The 17,328-nt window shown below is 50.2% G+C and overlaps 1 protein-coding gene across 1 annotated transcript in view; it reads left to right on the forward strand.

Moving 5' to 3' along the window:
* LOC139232662 (phosphatidylinositol 4,5-bisphosphate 3-kinase catalytic subunit alpha isoform) overlaps positions 1–17,328 on the forward strand; it is a 221,938-nt gene that overhangs the window by 80,505 nt on the left and 124,105 nt on the right. The window contains exons 7-8 of the mRNA XM_070863122.1: positions 2,267–2,352; positions 14,699–14,804. Of these exons, the coding sequence (XP_070719223.1) occupies positions 2,267–2,352; positions 14,699–14,804 (192 nt within the window). The remainder of the gene's footprint in view (positions 1–2,266; positions 2,353–14,698; positions 14,805–17,328) is intronic.

Raw genomic sequence — 17,328 nt, forward strand, 5'->3', positions numbered from 1 at the left:
CTCCACGCACCTCCGACGCTGCTCCCGACTGTCGCTGACTCGTACCGAGTCCCACTCACCCATCACCCCCTGTGCTCGCTGACCCATGTCCTAACTCGCACCGAGTCCCGCTCACCCATCACCCCCTGTGCTCGCTGCCCCATGTCCTAACTCGCACCGAGTCCCGCTCACCCATCACCCCCTGTGCTCGCTGCCCCGTGTCCTAACACGCACCGAGTCCCACTCACCCATCATCCCCTGTGCTCGCTGCCCCCGTGTCCTAACTCGCACCGAGTCCCACTCACCCATCATCCCCTGTGCTCGCTGCCCCGTGTCCTAACTCGCACCGAGTCCCGCTCACCCATTACCCCCTGTGCTCGCTGACCCCGTGTCCTAACTCGCACTGAGTCCCACTCACCCATCACCCCCTGTGCTCGCTGACCCCGTGTCCTAACTCGCACCGAGTCCCGCTCACCCATCACCCCCTGTGCTCGCTGACCCCGTGTCCTAACTCGCACCGAGTCCCGCTCACCCATCACCCCCTGTGCTCGCTGACTTACATTGGCTCCCGGTTAAGCAACGCCTCGATTTCAAAATTCTCATCCTTTGCCAGGTGTCATTTTGCCAGTTCTGCCCACACCAACAATGACAACTTGCATTGAGCAAAATGTCCCAAAACGTTTCACAGGAGCGAATGCAAACAAAGTTTGACACTAAGTCACATGGGGAGATAATAAAATATCAAAGTTCTCATTCTTATTTTGAAATCACTCCATGGTCCTCGCCCCCTCCCTATCTCTGTAATCTCCAGCTCCACAAGCCCCCGAGATGTCTGCGCCCTCTAATTCGGGCCCTCTTGAGCATCCCCGGATTCTGGCCTCAATTTTCCCCAAAGCTGTTTTTTGGCGACCTTAAGGAATTACACCCGTTTTTTTGGGGGCCCAACTACGGCAAACAAAAAATCAGCCGACTTTCCCCGTTCATTTTGGTGTCGTTTAGTTTTGGGGGTGAAACTGCGCCAAAGAGATCGGGTTGCCACGGTAACCAGGGACAATGCAGGCCGAGGCTGGAAAGTGAAACATACAGCCAGCTCCCAGCAACCTGCTCAAGCACATTACACATTGCAGCAACTTACCTCCATTTAAATGATTAAAGTCTCCCCTCCCCATGCCGGTCCTGGTTCGCCCCCCTCCTATCCCTGGCCAAACGGCCTCCCGGTCCCCACTCCTATCCCTGGCCGAATGGCCCACCACTCCTGGTCCCCCATCCTCCTATCCCAGACCAAACGCCCCCCCCCCCTGGTCCAACCTTCTATCCCTGGCTAAACGGCCTCCCGATCCCGATCCCCACTCCTATCCCTGGCCGAATGGCCTCCCTGTCCTGGTCCCCGCACCTATCCCTGGCCAAACGGCCTCCTGATCCCGGTTCCTGCTCCTATCCCAGGCCGAATGGCTCCCCCCCCCCTCCCAGACACCGCTCCTATCCCTGGCCTCCCCACTCCCCACTCCTAACTCTGCCCAAAAGGCTCCCTCGCCGCCCCCCCCGCCTCTCTCCTACGCTCTCTGACCTCTCTGCTGCTGCTGTCCGGGCATCTGCTGCGCCGATTTCCTTACCTGCGTCGATTTCCTTAACTCACCAGAAGGTTTTTCTACAGAGGCCACATATGCCGGCCTAAGAAGAACTGGAGTAACTCTGAGCTGGCCAGAAATGCTGCAGGTAGCAGGCCATATATCCTACGACTCAAAAAAAAAAATAACCAAAAAAAATCGTGAGTTACACTGGCACACACTGATTGGGGAAACTTGTATTTTTTAACTTAGGCCCAAGGAAAGGTGCAAATCACTGCGGAAAATTGAGTACTATAATCGCTCCACCATCCGTGGCTGTGCCTTGAGCTGCCTGGGCCCCAAGCTCTGGAACTCCCTAAACCTCTCCGTCTCTCTACCTCTCTCCTCCTTCAAGATGCTCCTTAAAACCGAACTCTTTAGCCAAACTTTTGGTCACCTGCCGCAATTTCTTATGTGGCCCGTTGTCAAATGTATCTGTTTGGTCTTGTAACACTGCTGTGAAGCACCGTGGGAATGTTTTACTACGTTAAAGTCGCTATATAAATTCAAGTTGTTGTTGTTGTAAATAACTGCAGGGGTTCGGGATTGTGTGTGTCTCGTGTTTAGTTTGCACCGCAAACCACCTCTAAAGTGGGAAGCTCATGTAACGCTCGTGCGCGTGTGTGTGTGTGTGTGTGTGTTTTGTTTTGCTAACCCCCCCACCCCCTCTCTCCCTGCAGATCTACGTGAGAACGGGGATCTACCATGGAGGCGAGCCGCTGTGCGACAATGTCAACACCCAGCGTGTCCCCTGCTCCAATCCACGGTAGGCAAACTGCGCACCTCCCTCACGTACAGTCAGACCGCTCAGAAGGCCCTTCGGCCCATCGTTCCTAGAATGGTCACAGCACAGAGCGTTCGGCCCCTCGAGCCCCGTGCTGACTCTCAGCCAGTCCCACTCCCCCCCCCCCCCCCCCGCCCTTTCCCCGTAGCCCTGCGAATTTTTTTCCCTTCAGCTACTTATCCAGCTCCCTATTGAAAGCCGCGATTGAGTCTGCCTCCACCGCCCTCTCAGGCAGCGCATTCCAGATCCTAACCAATCGCTGCGTAAACGTTTCTTTTTTCTTGCGTCCCCTTTCTGCCAATCGCCTTAAATCTGTGTCCTCTGGTTCCCGACCCTTCCACCAATGGGAACAGTTTCTCTCGGTCTACTCTGTCCAGACCCCTCCTGATTTTGAACACCTCGATCAAATCTCCTCTCAACCTTCTCTGCTCCGAGGAGAACAACCCCAGCTTCTCCAGTCTATCCCCGTAACCGAAGTCCCTCATCCCTGGAACCATCCTCGTCAATCCTTTCTACGCCTTCTCTTAAGCCTGTGCCAGCACTTTTGAAAGAGTAATCCAATTATGTCCCACTCTCTCCCCATAGCCCTGTTTATTCTTTTTAAAAAAAAACCCTTGAAGTATTTATCCAACTCCCTTTTGAAAGTTACTATTGAATCTGCTTCCACCGCCCTTTCAAGCAGCGTTCCGGTTAAGCAACGCCTCGATTTCAAAATTCTCATCCTTATTTTCAAACCCCTCCATGGCCTCGCCCCCCCCCTATCTCTGTAATCTCCTCCAGCCCCACAACCCCCTGAGATATCTGCACTCCTCTAATCCTGCCCTCCTGAGCATCCCTGATTATAATCGCTCAACCATCGGTGGCCGTGTCTTCTGTTGCCTGGGCCCCAAGCTCTGGAACTCCCTTCCTAAACCTCTCCACCTCTCTACCTCTCTTTCCTCCTTCAAGACGCTCTTTAAAACCTACCTCTCTGACCAAGCTTTTGGTCACCTGCCCTAATTTCTCCTTACGTGGCTCGGTGTCATTTTAAAATCTCATAATACTCCTGTGAAGCACCTTGGGACATTTCTGGGCGACGACCTGCTACAACTGTACAGGGTATTGGTGAGGCCACACCTGGAGTACTGCGTGCAGTTTTGGTCTCCATATTTAAGGAAGGATTTACTTGCATTGGAGGCAGTTCAGAGAAGGTTCACTCGGTTGATTCTGGAGATGAGGGGGTTGACTTATGAGGAAAGGTTGAGTAGGTTGGGCCTCTACTCATTGGAGTTCAGAAGAATGAGAGGTGATCTTATCGAAACTTATTAGATAATGAGGGGGCTCGACAAGGTGGATGCAGAGAGGATATTTCCACTCATAGGGGAGACTAGAACTAGGGGACATAGTCTCAGAATAATGGGCCGCCCATTTAAAACTGGGATGAGGAGAAATTTCTTCTCTCAGAGGGTTGTAAATCTGTGGAATTCTCTGCCCCAGAGAGCTGTGGAGGCTGGGCCATTGAATATATTTAAGGTGGAGATAGACAGATTTTTGAGCGATAAGGGAGTGAAGGGTTATGGGGAGCGGGCGGGGAAGTGGAGCTGAGCCCATGATCAGATCAGCCACGATCTTATTGAATGGCGGAGCAGGCTCGAGGGGCCGAATGGCCGACTCCTGCTCCTATTTCTTATGTTCTTATATTTCACTACGTTAAAGACTATATAAATACAAGTTGCTGCTAATGGGAGCTGCCCACTTTACCCATTGGGCCTCTAGCCTCGTGGTCCACTCCGAGAGTATCGTGTCAGTGGGCCAGCCGACGTTCCTTGTTAGAATAAGCACCAGAGCAGCTCCTTTGCCCCAGCTGCTGGGTGGGAGTTCTTGCACGCTCCCGAGTATTGCAGGATCATGGTAACCATGGCAGCAGGGCGTGAGCCAGTTATCCAATACCCAGATCTCAACTTGCGCCTGCTTCTATTCCCAGGAGCACAGAGGATTAAAGGGAGATCTACAGCAAGTGCATCTGTATAGCACCTTTTTAAAGTAGTAAAACGTCCCATTGGCGCTTCACAGCAGCGTTAATAAGACATAAAAATAAATTTCACACCGAGCCAGATAAGAAGAAATTAGGGCAGGTGAGGTCAAAGAGGTCGGTTTTAAGGAGCGTCTTGAAGGAGGAAAGAGAGGTAGAGAGGTTTAGGGAGGGAGTTCCAGAGCTTGGGGTTTTGGTTTAATCTAATTGAGGGGTTTAAGATGATTCAAAGATTCGATGGGGGAGAGAGAGAAAAACCATTTTCTCTGGTGGGGGGAGTCCAGAACAAGGGGGCGTCACCTTAAAATTAGAGCCCGGCCGTTCAGGGGTGATGTCAGGAAGCACTTCTTCACACAAAGGGCGGTGGGAATCTGTAACTCTCTTCCCCCCAAAAGCTGCTGAGGCCGGGGGGGTGGGGGGGGGGTGTCAATTGAAAATATCAAAACTGGGAATGGTCAGATTTTTGCTCGGACAGGGTATCGGGGGATACGGAGCTAAGGCGAGTCGATGGAGTTAATAAGCAGTTCAGTCACGAGGGGCTGAGTGGCCTCCTCCTGTTCTGATGTCCTTGCTGTCTGGCAACAACAATACCTTGGATTTAGATAGCGCCTTTAAACGTCGGGAGGGCCGGGGGTGGAGAAATGCATCCCAAGGAGGAAAACCAGGAACATTGGGAACCTGGAAGCAAAACCGACAACGTATGCGAGATAACCCAGCGGGTCAGTCAGACTCTGAAAGAGAAAACATCTGGGTCACCTTCTATCTGAAAACCTTGGCCTGCCCTTCCCTTTCCTGGTGCAGAATCATCAGTGTATTTCCAATCCCTATTTGCAGAATATCGCAGATGTTTACATAGGATAAGCGTGACAGAAACAGGCCATTCGGCTCAACCAGTCCATGCCGGCGTTTATGCTCCACTCGAGCCTCCTCCCATCTTTCCTCATCTAAATTTATCAGCGTAACCCTCTATTCCCTTCTCCCCCATGTGCTTGTCCAGCCTCCCCTTAAATGCATCGATACTATTCGCCTCAACCACTCCCTGTGGTAGTGAGGTCCACATTCATTATTGCCTTTATAAGCCGAGGCACAGAATACAACAGCAGGGAGGTTATGCTTGAACTGTATAAAACACCAGTTGGGCCACAGCTGGAGTACTGCGTGCAGTTCTGGTCACCCCATTACAGGAAAGATGTGATTGCACTGGAGAGGGTACAGAGGAGATTTACCAGGAGGTTGCCAGGACTGGAGAATTTTAGCTATGTGGAAAGATTGGATAGGCTGGGGTTGTTTTGGAACAGAGGGGGCTGAGGGGAGACCTGATTGAGGTGTATGAAATTATGAGGGGCCTGGGTAGAGTGGATAGGACGGACCAGTTTCCCTTAGCAGAGGGGTCAACAACCAGGGGGCATAGATTTAAAATAAATGGGGGGAGGTTTAGAGGGGATATGAGGGCCAATGTTTTCACCCAGAGGGTGGTGGGGGTCTGGAACTCACTGCCTGAAAGGGTGGTAGAGGCAGAAACCCTCACCACATTTTAAAAAGTACTTGGATGTGCACCTGAAGTGCCGTAACCTGCAGGGCTACGGACCGAGAGCGGGAAAGTGGGATCAGGCTGGGTGGCTCTTTGTCGGCCGGCACGGACACGATGGGCCGAATGGCCTCCTTCCGTGCTGTAAATTTCTGTGATTTTCGCCTCTTTCTGGGTAAAGAAGTTTCTCCTGAATTCCCCATTGGATTTCTTGGTGACGATCTTATATTGATGGCCTCTAGTTTTGCTCTTCCCCACAAGTGGAAACATTCTCTCTGTGTCCACTCCATCAAAACCTTTCACAAAACCTGAAGACCTCTATTAGGTCACCCCCTCAGCTTTCTCTTTTTCAAGAGAAAAGAGACCCAGCCTGTTCATCCTCTCAACATAAGAACATCAGAAATAGGAACGGGAGTCGGCCACGTGGCCCCTCGAGCCCGCTCCGCCATTCAATAAGATCGTGGCTGATCCGATCTTGGGCTCAGCTCCACTTCCCCGCCCGCTCCCCATAACCCTTCACTCCCTTATCACTCAAAAATCTATCCATCCCCCCTTAAATATATTCAATGACCCAGCCTCCACAGCTCTCTGGGGCAGAGAATTCCACAGATTTACAACCCTCTGAGAAGAAATTCCTCCTCATCTCAGTTTTAAATGGGTGGCCCCTTTTTCTGAGACTATGGGGCTAGATTTTGCATGAATACCGCCCACTTAACATCCATTTTAACGCTGAAATGAGGTGTAACGCCCATATATCGCCCATTCAGCCACAAAATGGAAACTGACGCCCCTTTCTCGGTCACTTATCGGCGAGCGTTACTTTCAGCATGCACGTGACGCGAGAAAAAAAATAATACCACCCGTTCACTTTTTTTGGACGGAATCATCAGAATTGGCGAACCCAACGCCCATAATATCGCCCAGAGTTACTTTCGGCACGTACTTAACGCCGCGATTCAATATCACCGACCGCCCACTTTTTTTTTTGTCGTAAACAACACATTTGCCGAAACTGACGCCCAGGAGATCGCCCAGCGTCACTTTCAGCGCCTTGCACACACATCGGCCACAATCTCGCTCGCCGATAAAACCCGCTGTGAAAAAGAGGAACTGATCGGAACTAATCACAGCGGTGTGGACGCCAATTTGTAAATCACAGGTCGCTTCATTGAAAAGGTTCGGGGGCGTTTGGATGTACTCTGGAGTTCTTTTAAGGTGATGTGACCATTTGAACAGACACCTTATCATACTATGGACGATTGGATTTTACTTTAGCTGTCTTGGTGGGGACATTTATTGCTTGTGAACAACTGGTATTATACTTCTAGTTATTAGAATGGGACCAGCCATTTCTCAGCCTGCCTTGATGACAACGCAGATGCTGCAGAGTACAAATGGCACAACATCTCATCCACAGCATTATGTGCCCACTCTAATTCGTGCCAGACTGATGAGGAGGACCAGGACCATACACCCCCCCGCACTTACAGGGAGAAGCGGTCTTGCCTCGACTTATCCGCAAACGCCTGCCTTCGGAGACTGCGCTTCCACAAAATGGTTATCAGTGAGATATGCCAGCTCATCAAGGCAGATCTGCAGCCTGCCAGCACCTTCAGGACATCACTGCCCGTCGAGGTCAAGGTCACCGCGGCACTGTCGTTCTACGCATCCGGTTCCCTTCAGGCCTAGCGACACTTGCGCGATATCTCAGCGTGCCACACATCGCTGCATTAGACAGGTCACTGAAGCCCTGTATGCCCGCAGGATGGACTTTTATCAGCTCCCCTATGACCACGGAGGCTCAGACTGATGGGGCTCTAGGATTCTACCAAATTGCTAACTTCCCCGATGTGCAGGGGGCAATAGACTGTACGCACATCGCCATGCGGGCATCTTTTCAGGACGCAGAGGTTTTTCGCAACCGAAAAGGATTTCACTCCCTGAAGGTCCAATTCATTGTTGACCACAACCAGATAATTATGGCAGTGAATACCAAATTTCCGGGCAGCATCGATGAGGCTCACATCCTGCGTGAGAGCGCTGTATCTGACATGTTTGCCAGTCAGCCACAAGGTCAATGCTGGATGCTTGGTGACAAACGATTATGGCCTTGCCACCTGGCTGATGACCCCCCCCCCCCACCCCCTGCGTAACCCCCACACCGAAGCCAAGAAGCGATAGAACGAGAGCCACAGAGCCACACCCAGTCTGGTCCAGAAAACCATTGGTGTGCTTAAGCAGTGCTTTAGATGCCTGGAGCACAGGTAGCTCAATTCGTGGTGGTGTGCTCCATGCTGCACAACTTGGCTATCAAGAGGGGGCAAGAATTGCCAGAAGAGACTAATGGTCCACCTCAGGAGAGAGAGGAAGAGGAGGACGAGGAGGTGGACGCTGACCTTGGCCCAGACAATCAGGCTGGCTATGCAACCATGCCCACGCCCCCCCCTCCAGACCGCAGGAAAGGGCCTGTGGTGGCTACATAGCTGCAAGACTCTTAACATCAGCAGCTCATAAATGAGCGCTTTGCCTGAAAGAACATTGCTATTTTATTGACAAAGCTGACACACTGCTGTGTGCAGCTCAGACGTCAATGGTGGGCATCACCTTGGTGCCAATTAAAGTTTAAGTTGATTCAAGTTAAATTTAATTATACCCTTTCTTGTTAAGGAATCACCAGTGTGTAACTGTGCAGCTCTCCGAGACAATTGCGCAACAAGGTTATGTTAAATAAAAAACACTTACTCCGACCATTTGTCTGAAATCATAAGTATATCTGTCAAAAACACCCCACCCCACCCCACAACACATTTCAGAACATTGACATCAATCAAATGGTCAACATTTCCAGCAACACCGAACACCAATGCAAACCAACAGGCCCCCTCCCCCATATATTAGCATGGATAGAGGATTGGCTAACAAAGAGAGAACAGAGATAAATGGTTCATTCTCTAGTTGGCAACCAGTAACTAGTGGGGTGCTGCAGGGATCAGTACTGGGACCCCAACTATTTACAATCTATATTAACGACTTGGAAGAAGGGACCGAGTGTAACGTAGCCAAGTTTGCTGACGATACAAAGATGGGAGATGGGAGGAAAAGCAATGTGTGAGGAGGCCACAAAAAATCTGCAAAAGGACATAGACAGGCTAAGTGAGTGGGCAAAAATTTGGCAGATGGAGTATAATGTTGGAAAGTGTGAGGTCATGCACTTTGGCAGAAAAAAATCAAAGAGCAAGTTATTATTTAAATGGAGAAAGATTACAAAGTGCTGCAGTACAGCGGGACCTGGGGGTACTTGTGCATGAAACACAAAAGTATGCAGGTACAGCAAGTGATCAGGAAGGCCAATGGTATCTTGGCCTTTATTGCAAAGGGGATGGAGTATAAAAGCAGGGAAGTCTTGCAACAACTATACAAGGTATTGGTGAGGCCACACCTGGAGTACTGCGTGCAGTTTTGGTTACCATATTTACGAACGGATATACTTGCTTTGGAGGCTGTCCAGAGAAGGTTCACTCGGTTGATTCTGGGGATGAGGGGGTTGACTTATGAGGAAAGGTTGAGTAGGTTGGGCCTCTACTCATTGGAATTCAGAAGAATGAGAGGTGATCTTATCGAAACGTATAAGATTTTGAGGAGGCTTGACAAGGTGGATGCAGAGAGGATGTTTCCACTGATGGGGGAGACTAGAACTAGGGGGCATGATCTTAGAATAAGGGGCCGCCCATTTAAAACAGTGATGAGGAGAAATTTTCTCTGAGGGTTGTAAATCTGTGGAACTCGCTGCCTCAGAGAGCTGTGGAAGCTAGGACATTGAATAAATTTAAGACAGAAATAGACAGTTTCTTAAACAATAAGGGGTTATGGGGTTATGTGGAGCTGAGTCCATGATCAGATCAGCCATGATCTTATTGAAACATAGAAACATAGTAAATAGGTGCATGAGTAGGCAATTTGGCCCTTCGAGCCTGCACTGCCATTCAGTAAGATCATGACTGATCATTTTTGCAACTTCAGTACCCCATTCCTGCTTTCTCTCCATACCCCTTGATCCCTTTAGCCGTAAGATCCACATCTAACTCCCTTTTGAATATATCTAACGAACTGGCCTCAACAACTTTCTGTGGTAGAGAATTCCACAGGTGAAGAAGTTTCTTCTCATCTCGGTCCTAAATGGCTTACCCCTTATCCTTAGACTGTGACCCCTGGTTCTGGACTTCCCCAACATTGGGAACATTCTTCCTGTATCTAACCTGTCCAATCCCGTCAGAATTTTAAACGTTTCTATGAGATCCCCTCTCATTCTTCTAAACTCCAGTGAATACAAGCCCAGTCGATCCAGTCTTTCTTCATATGTCAGTCCCGCCATCCCGGGAATCAGTCTGGTGAACCTTCGCTGCACTCCCTCAATAACAAGAATGTCCTTCCACAGATTAGGAGACCAAAACTGAACACAATATTCCAGGTGTGGCCTCACCAAGACCCTGTACAACTGCAGTAAGACCTCCCTGCCCCTGTACTCAAATCCTCTCGCTATGAAGGCCAACATGCCATTGGCCTTCTTCACCGCCTGCTGTACCTGCATGCCAACTTTCAATGACTGATGTACCATGTCACCCGGGTCTCGTTGCACCTCCCCTTTTCCTAATCTGTCACCATTCAGATAATATTCTGCCTTCTTGTTATTGCCACCAAAGTGGATAACCTCACATTTATCCACATTATACAGCATCTGGCATGCATTTGCCCACTCACCTAACCTGTCCAAGTCACTCTGCAGCCTCTTAGCATCCTCCTCACAGCTCACACCGCCACCCAGCTTAGTGTCATCTGCAAACTTGGAGATATTACATTCAATTCCTTCGTCTAAATCATTAATGTATATTGTAAGTAGCTGGGGTCCCAGTACCTTGCGGTACCCCACTAGTCACTGCCTGCCATTCTGAAAAGGACCCGTTTATTCCTACTCTTTGCTTCCTGTCTGCAAACCAGTTCTGTATCCATGTCAATACCTTACCCCCAATACCATGTGCTTTAATGTTGCACACTAATCTGTTGTGTGGGACCTTGTCAAAAGCCTTTCGAATGGGGGAGCAGGCTCAAGGGGCCGTATGGCCTACACCTGTTCCTATTTGTTCTGTTCTTATGTTCTTATACCTTACAACAAATTGCATACACCGAGATGGAGATATAACAAAGCCATCACCTGAGGACATGCATCTCACTTTCCTCCCCCCCCCCCCCCCCCCCGACCCCCCCCAGCTCCTCCCCTTCTCCCTACCTCTACCCCTCCCCCTCCTGATTCCACGCCGCCTGGCCGAAGAGCTTCTCGGGTGGTACCTCATTGGGGGGGCGATGAAGGCAGAGCCGGTGGTTGCACGGATACGGGAGCCGGGGGGGGGGGGTTCCGAGGTGGGAACATTCTCCGATCCAGAAGCAAGACGTCGCTCCTGCCTCGCATGTGTCGTTGGCACTTGGGGTGCAGTGCCGCGCTCCGGGACCACTGGGAGGCCTGTGCCACCGGTGTTCCTGGCTATCGCCTCCGGGGCCTCCGCCATCTGCGGAACGTACTCCGTCATGGTGGTGCTGGAGATGCTGGCCAGCTGTTGGGATATGCCCCCCCCCCCCCCCCCCCCCCAATGTCTGGAGGATCTGCTGACCTATGTCATCAGTCCTCCCGGACAAGTCCTACCATATCGCCGCTCTGACCTGCCGCTCGTGGAGCAGACCCGCCGCGTCCACGAAACCTCCGCGGGGTCAGCGCCGTCCTGGGGACACCTGGGGCCCCGTTACCTCCAGAGTGGAGGCGGGAAAGGCCGGAGGAGCACTCGATGGCCTTGGGTTTGGAATGGCTCCTGGAGCCTGGCGATGCAGGCTCCTCGCAGCCCGCGCTGTCATCCGTAGAGAACGGACCCAGCACCAGATGTAGGATGGTCCGGCCCCGCGCCCCCCCCCCCCCCCCCCACCTTCTGGCCTCGGTGGTCTTGCCTGGGGCCGCGCTGCTGGCTGAGCTGCAAAACACAAATGAGGTTATTAGAGGAGAAACGGGGGTGCTTAGGGTCACAAGGTGAGTCCAGCGCTACACACAGCACATGCACGGCAAAAGCACCACCGCTCTCAAAATCATCAAAGACATCACCTTTCATGACCATCAACACTTTCTGCATTGCAATGATTCTCATGAGGCCAGCATTATTTAAGAGGACACTTTTAGCGATCATCTATCATATATGATTGTTCGGATATGAGTGGGTGTGGCATCTATAGACTTCACATCACGCAGTGGTGTATACTTTACTCACGTGGCATCACTTCAGGTTCTGCTGCTGCTTGCGTGGCCGACCGGGGTGGCTCCCCACTAGTGCCAGCACACGCTCCTCTATATCGGTGAGCTCGATGATGACTGGTGGCACCCCCCCCCCACCTGTTCGCCTCTGCTCAGCCCTATTCCTCGAAAGCTTCTTCTGTAAAAGGTAACGACAGGACGACACGCCATTGAGATCATTGCGTGATATCATTGCTAGGTACTGTCACAGAGACTGATACAACACATAACCGACAGACGTAATCATGACAATGAAAATGATCACTCTTTACCTAAAGACGTACACCGTGACCGCAGGCTTGGAGTACAGCATTCCCGGTAAAAGTGAAAGACCTCGCTTTTGATTTTAATCACCTCATGACACTTACAAATCAAATGATATAAATATATAAGTACATGTAAATAAATGTCACACTTACTCTGGCGGATCCGACAAGGTCATTCCATCACTTGCGGCACTGGTTGCCCTCACGCACCTCATTGGTCGCCGACGAGACCACCTCAGCTATCTCGGCCCATATCTTCTGATAGGCCTTTGGGGTGGGCTTCCCACGCCCTTTTGGGTCAATTAGCCCCAGCGTGATTCGACCTCCTGCATGAGGGCGACATTTGCCTCGTCTGAGAACCAACTCGCTCTCTTTCATCCTCCCAATTGTTCCTCTCCCAGCTCACTGCTCTCCCCAGCGTCAGTCTTCCCAGCATGCTGTGTCGCCTCCTCCACTCCCTCCATTGTAGGCACCAAATTAGACAAAATATCTGGCTGGTAACAGCTAACTTTTTTTGTATTAAGTTCTCGACTCTCCCTCCTACCTCCCAAAGCAGCCAAACAAGCACACACCACACCCACACATGCCTTCACTCCCTCTCTGCTCCCTCTCTCGCTGTCTCCTCTTACACGCATGTACTGATGACCCCTGACCTCCTGAATCGCGGGAAACGAGCATTGCCATGCCGTTGCTAAGGACGGCGACATTTTACGGCAGAAGGTCAGAGAGATTTAACACATAACACCCATTTCAGATCGCTCGCGGTAACGCCCATTTTATAAAATGGAAACTAGGGGGTTTGAAAATGGGCGAGAATCCAGCGATCGGAAAACCCATATTTACCGCCCACGCCGGAAATAACGCCCGTTTTTGGGTGATCTGCACAAAAGTGGAAAATCTAGCCCTATGTCCCCTAGTTTTAGTTTCCCCTATGAGTAGAAATATCATCTCTGCATCCACCTTGTCGAGCCCCCTCATTATCTTATAAGTTTCGATAAGATCACCTTTCATTCTTCTGAATTCCAATGGGTAGAGGCCTAACCTACTCAACCTTTCCTCATAAGTCATCCCCCTCATCCCCGGAATCAACCGAGTGAACCTTCTTTGAACAGCCTCCAATGCAATTATATCCTTTCTTATGTGTGAGCACTAGGTCCATGCAGCATAGCAGATCTCCAATCGTCCTGGTTAACCCTTGCCACTGGACCAAGACCTCGCTCTGTCAAGCCCGTGTGGTGGCTGGTGTGCAACGGCCACCCCACGTTCAAAAAAAATCCACGCACAGGCATCTTCCAACCCTTCAATTGGAGTTCAGGACTGGAATATCGGGTCCTTCATTGAAACATCTGTGAACTCATGTGGAAGCAAGTCATCCTTTTTAACCAATAAGGGAATTAAGGGTTACGGGGAGCGGGCGGGTAAGTGGAGCTGAGTCCACGGCCAGATCAGCCGTGATCTTGTTGAATGGCGGAGCAGGCTCGAGGGGCGAGATGGCCTCCTCCTGTTCCGAATTCTTATGTTCTTATCTTCTTATTAATGTTGGGGAAGTCCAAAACCAGGGGTCAAAGACTAAGGATAAGGGGTAAGCTATTTAGGACCGAGATGAGGAGAAACTTCTTCACCCAGAGAATTCTCTACCACAAAGTTGTTGAGGCCAATTCACTAAGTATATTCAAAAAGGAGTTAGATGTAGTCCTTACTACTAGGGGGATCAAGAGGTATGGCGAGAAAGCAGGAATGGGGTACTGAAGTTGCATGTTCAGCCATGAACTCATTGAATGGCGGTGCAGGCTCGAAGGGCCGAATGGCCTACTCCTGCACCTATTTTCTATGTTTCTATCCTCGTTCGAGGGACCACCTCTGATGACGATGATCCTTCCTTAAATACGGAGACCAAAACTGTACGCAGTACTCCAGGTGTGGCCTCACCAATGCCCTGTACAGTTGTAGCAGGACTTCTCTGCTTTTATACTCCATCCCCCTTGCAGTAAAATCTTGGCCTCAACTCCACTTCCCTGCCCGCTCCTCGTAATTCCTGATAGTTAGAAGCTCTCAGTTCTGGTTATCATCCTTGTAAATCTTTCTCCATCTACGCCCCCCCACCCCGTCAGCATGACTCATTCCTTTCTCTCTTGAGTTTATTGATCCGCTGCTGAATCTGCTCCTTTTTGTTTTTTTGCTGGTGTGTTTTTCAGGTGGAACGAGTGGCTGTCGTACGACATCTACCTCATTGATATCCCACGCGCCGCCCGCCTCTGCCTGTCTATCTGCTCCGTCAAGGGGAGGAAAGGAGCTAAAGAGGTAGGGACCTTGAAAATGGAGACGGCCGCACGGAGGCATAAGGCCCGAAAGTGTAGCTGCACTGTGGTTGAAAAGACTCTGGGGGAGGGTTGAAATTGGGTCCCGCCGTTTTTGAATAAAAACAGAAAATGCTGGAAATCTCAGCGGGTCGGGCGGCATCTGTGGATTGAGAAAAACAAAGTTAACGTTTTGGGTCGGTGACCCTTCGTCAGAACTGGAGAGTGTTCGGAAAGGACCGATTCATCAGGGAAAACTAAAACTAGGGGACATAGTCTTAGAATAAGGGGTCGCCCATTTAAAACCGAGATGAGGAGGAATTTCTTCTCTCTCAGGGTTGTAAATCTGTGGAATTCTCTGCCCCAGAGAGCTGTGGAGGCTGGGTCATTGAATATATTTAAGGTGGAGATAGATAGATTTTTGAGCGATAAGTGAGTGAAGGGTTATGGGGAGCGGGCGGGGAAGTGGAGCTGAGTCCGTGATCAGATCAGCCATGATCTTATTGAATGGCGGAGCAGGCTCCAGGGGCCGAATGGCCGACTCCTGCTCCTATTTCTTGTGTTCTTATGTTAACAAGCACTGAAAGGGGGAGGGGAAGAAAGAGCAAAAGGGAAGGCCTGAGATAGGGTGGAACCTAGAACCAGGGGTCACAGTCTCAGGATAAGGGGTCGGCCATTTAGGACTGAGATGAGGAGGAATTTCTTCACTCAGAGGGTGGTGAATCTTTGGAATTCTCTGCCCCAGAGGGCTGTGGAGGCTCAGTCGTTGAGTATAGTCAAGGCTGAGATCAGATTTTCAGACTCGAGGGGAATCGTGGGATCGGGCGGGAAAGTGGAGTTGAGGTCGAAGATCAGCCGTGATCTCATCGAATGGCGGAGCAGGCTCGAGGGGCCGAATGGCCGACTCCTGCTCCTAATTCTTATGTTCTAACACCCGGGAAATTGAATGCATTCCCTGACCGCATATAGTGGGCGTCTTTATGTGAACAACATTTACCTGCTACAAGCGATGCCTGGTTTAGACAATGCTGGTATCACTTTGGCTGCCATTCATTATCTGAAACTGGAATGGTGCTTGAGGTATGATCAGAACATTAGCACTAGGAGCAGGAGTCGGCCATTCAGCCCCTCGAGCCATTTAATAAGATCATGGCTGATCTTCGGCCTCAACTCCACCTTAATTCCCTTAATATCTAAAAAATCTATCGATCTCAGCCTTGAATATACTCAACGACTGAGCCTCCACAGCCCTCTGGGGCAGAGAATTCCAAAGATTCACCACTCTCTGAGTGAAGAAGTTTCTCCTCATCTCAGTCCTAAATGGCCGACCTCTTATCCTGAGACTGTGTGACCCCTGGTTCTAGACTCCCCAGTTTGGGGGGAAACATCCTCCCTGCATCTACCTTATCAATCCCTGTCAGAATCTTGTCTGTTTCAATTAGATCATCTCTCATTCTTCGAAATTCCAGAGAATATAAAATTCTGACGGGATTGGACAGGTTAGATGCAAGGAAGAATGTTCCCGATGTTGGGAAAGTCCAGAACCAGGGGACACAGTCTAAGGATAAGGGGTGAGCCATTTAGGACCGAGATGAGGAGAAACTTCTTCACCCAGAGAGTGGTGAACCTGTGGAATTCTCTACCACAGAAAGTTGTTGGGACCAGTTCGTTAGATATATTCAAAAGGGAGTTAGATGTGGCCCTTATGGCTAAAGGGATCAAGGGGTATGGAGAGAAGGCAGGAAAGGGGTACTGAAGTTGCATGATCAGCCATGATCATATTGAATGGTGGTGCAGGCTCGAAGGGTTGAATGGCCTACTCCTGCACCTATTTTCTATGTTTAATAGAGGCCTCGTCTACTCACTCTCTCCTCTCTCATCCAGGTATTATCGTGGTTGGGGCAATATAACAAAACGTGCGTGTACCTTCTGCCAACCTAAATTCTGCATCAGCTACACAACAATAAAAATTGATTTTCGGTTCAATAATTTCCCGTATTTTTCTCAAAGGTTCATTATCAGAATCTTCATGTGCCGACTAAGACAATGCGGCTTAATGCATGTCCGATTGAATCCGATGATCGATATCATGCATATTTAAAGTTTGTTGTCTCATCAGACACTGACAGAACCTCGATTTTTAAGTTCCTGTGGTTCAAAGAAAAAACAACTTCCATTTCTATAGTATCTTTCAGGACGTCCCAAAGCGCTTTACAGCCAATTAAGTACTGTTTGTGGAGTGTAGTCACTGCGGTAGTGCAAGAAACGTGGCAGCCAATTTGCGCACAGCAAGCTCCCACAAGCAGCGATAGAAACATAGAAAATAGGTGCAGGAGTAGGCCATTCGGCCCTTCGAGCCTGCACCACCATTCAATAAGATCATGGCTGATCATGCAACTTCAGTACCCCATTCCTGCTTTCTCTCCATACCCCTTGATCCCTTTAGCCGTAAGGGCCATATCTAACTCCCTCTTAAATATATCCAATGAACTGGCATCAACAACTCTCTGCGGCAGGGAATTCCACAG

Source organism: Pristiophorus japonicus, chromosome 20 (genome assembly GCF_044704955.1).
Source record: "Pristiophorus japonicus isolate sPriJap1 chromosome 20, sPriJap1.hap1, whole genome shotgun sequence".
In the NCBI taxonomy this organism is placed as follows: domain Eukaryota; kingdom Metazoa; phylum Chordata; class Chondrichthyes; family Pristiophoridae; genus Pristiophorus; species Pristiophorus japonicus.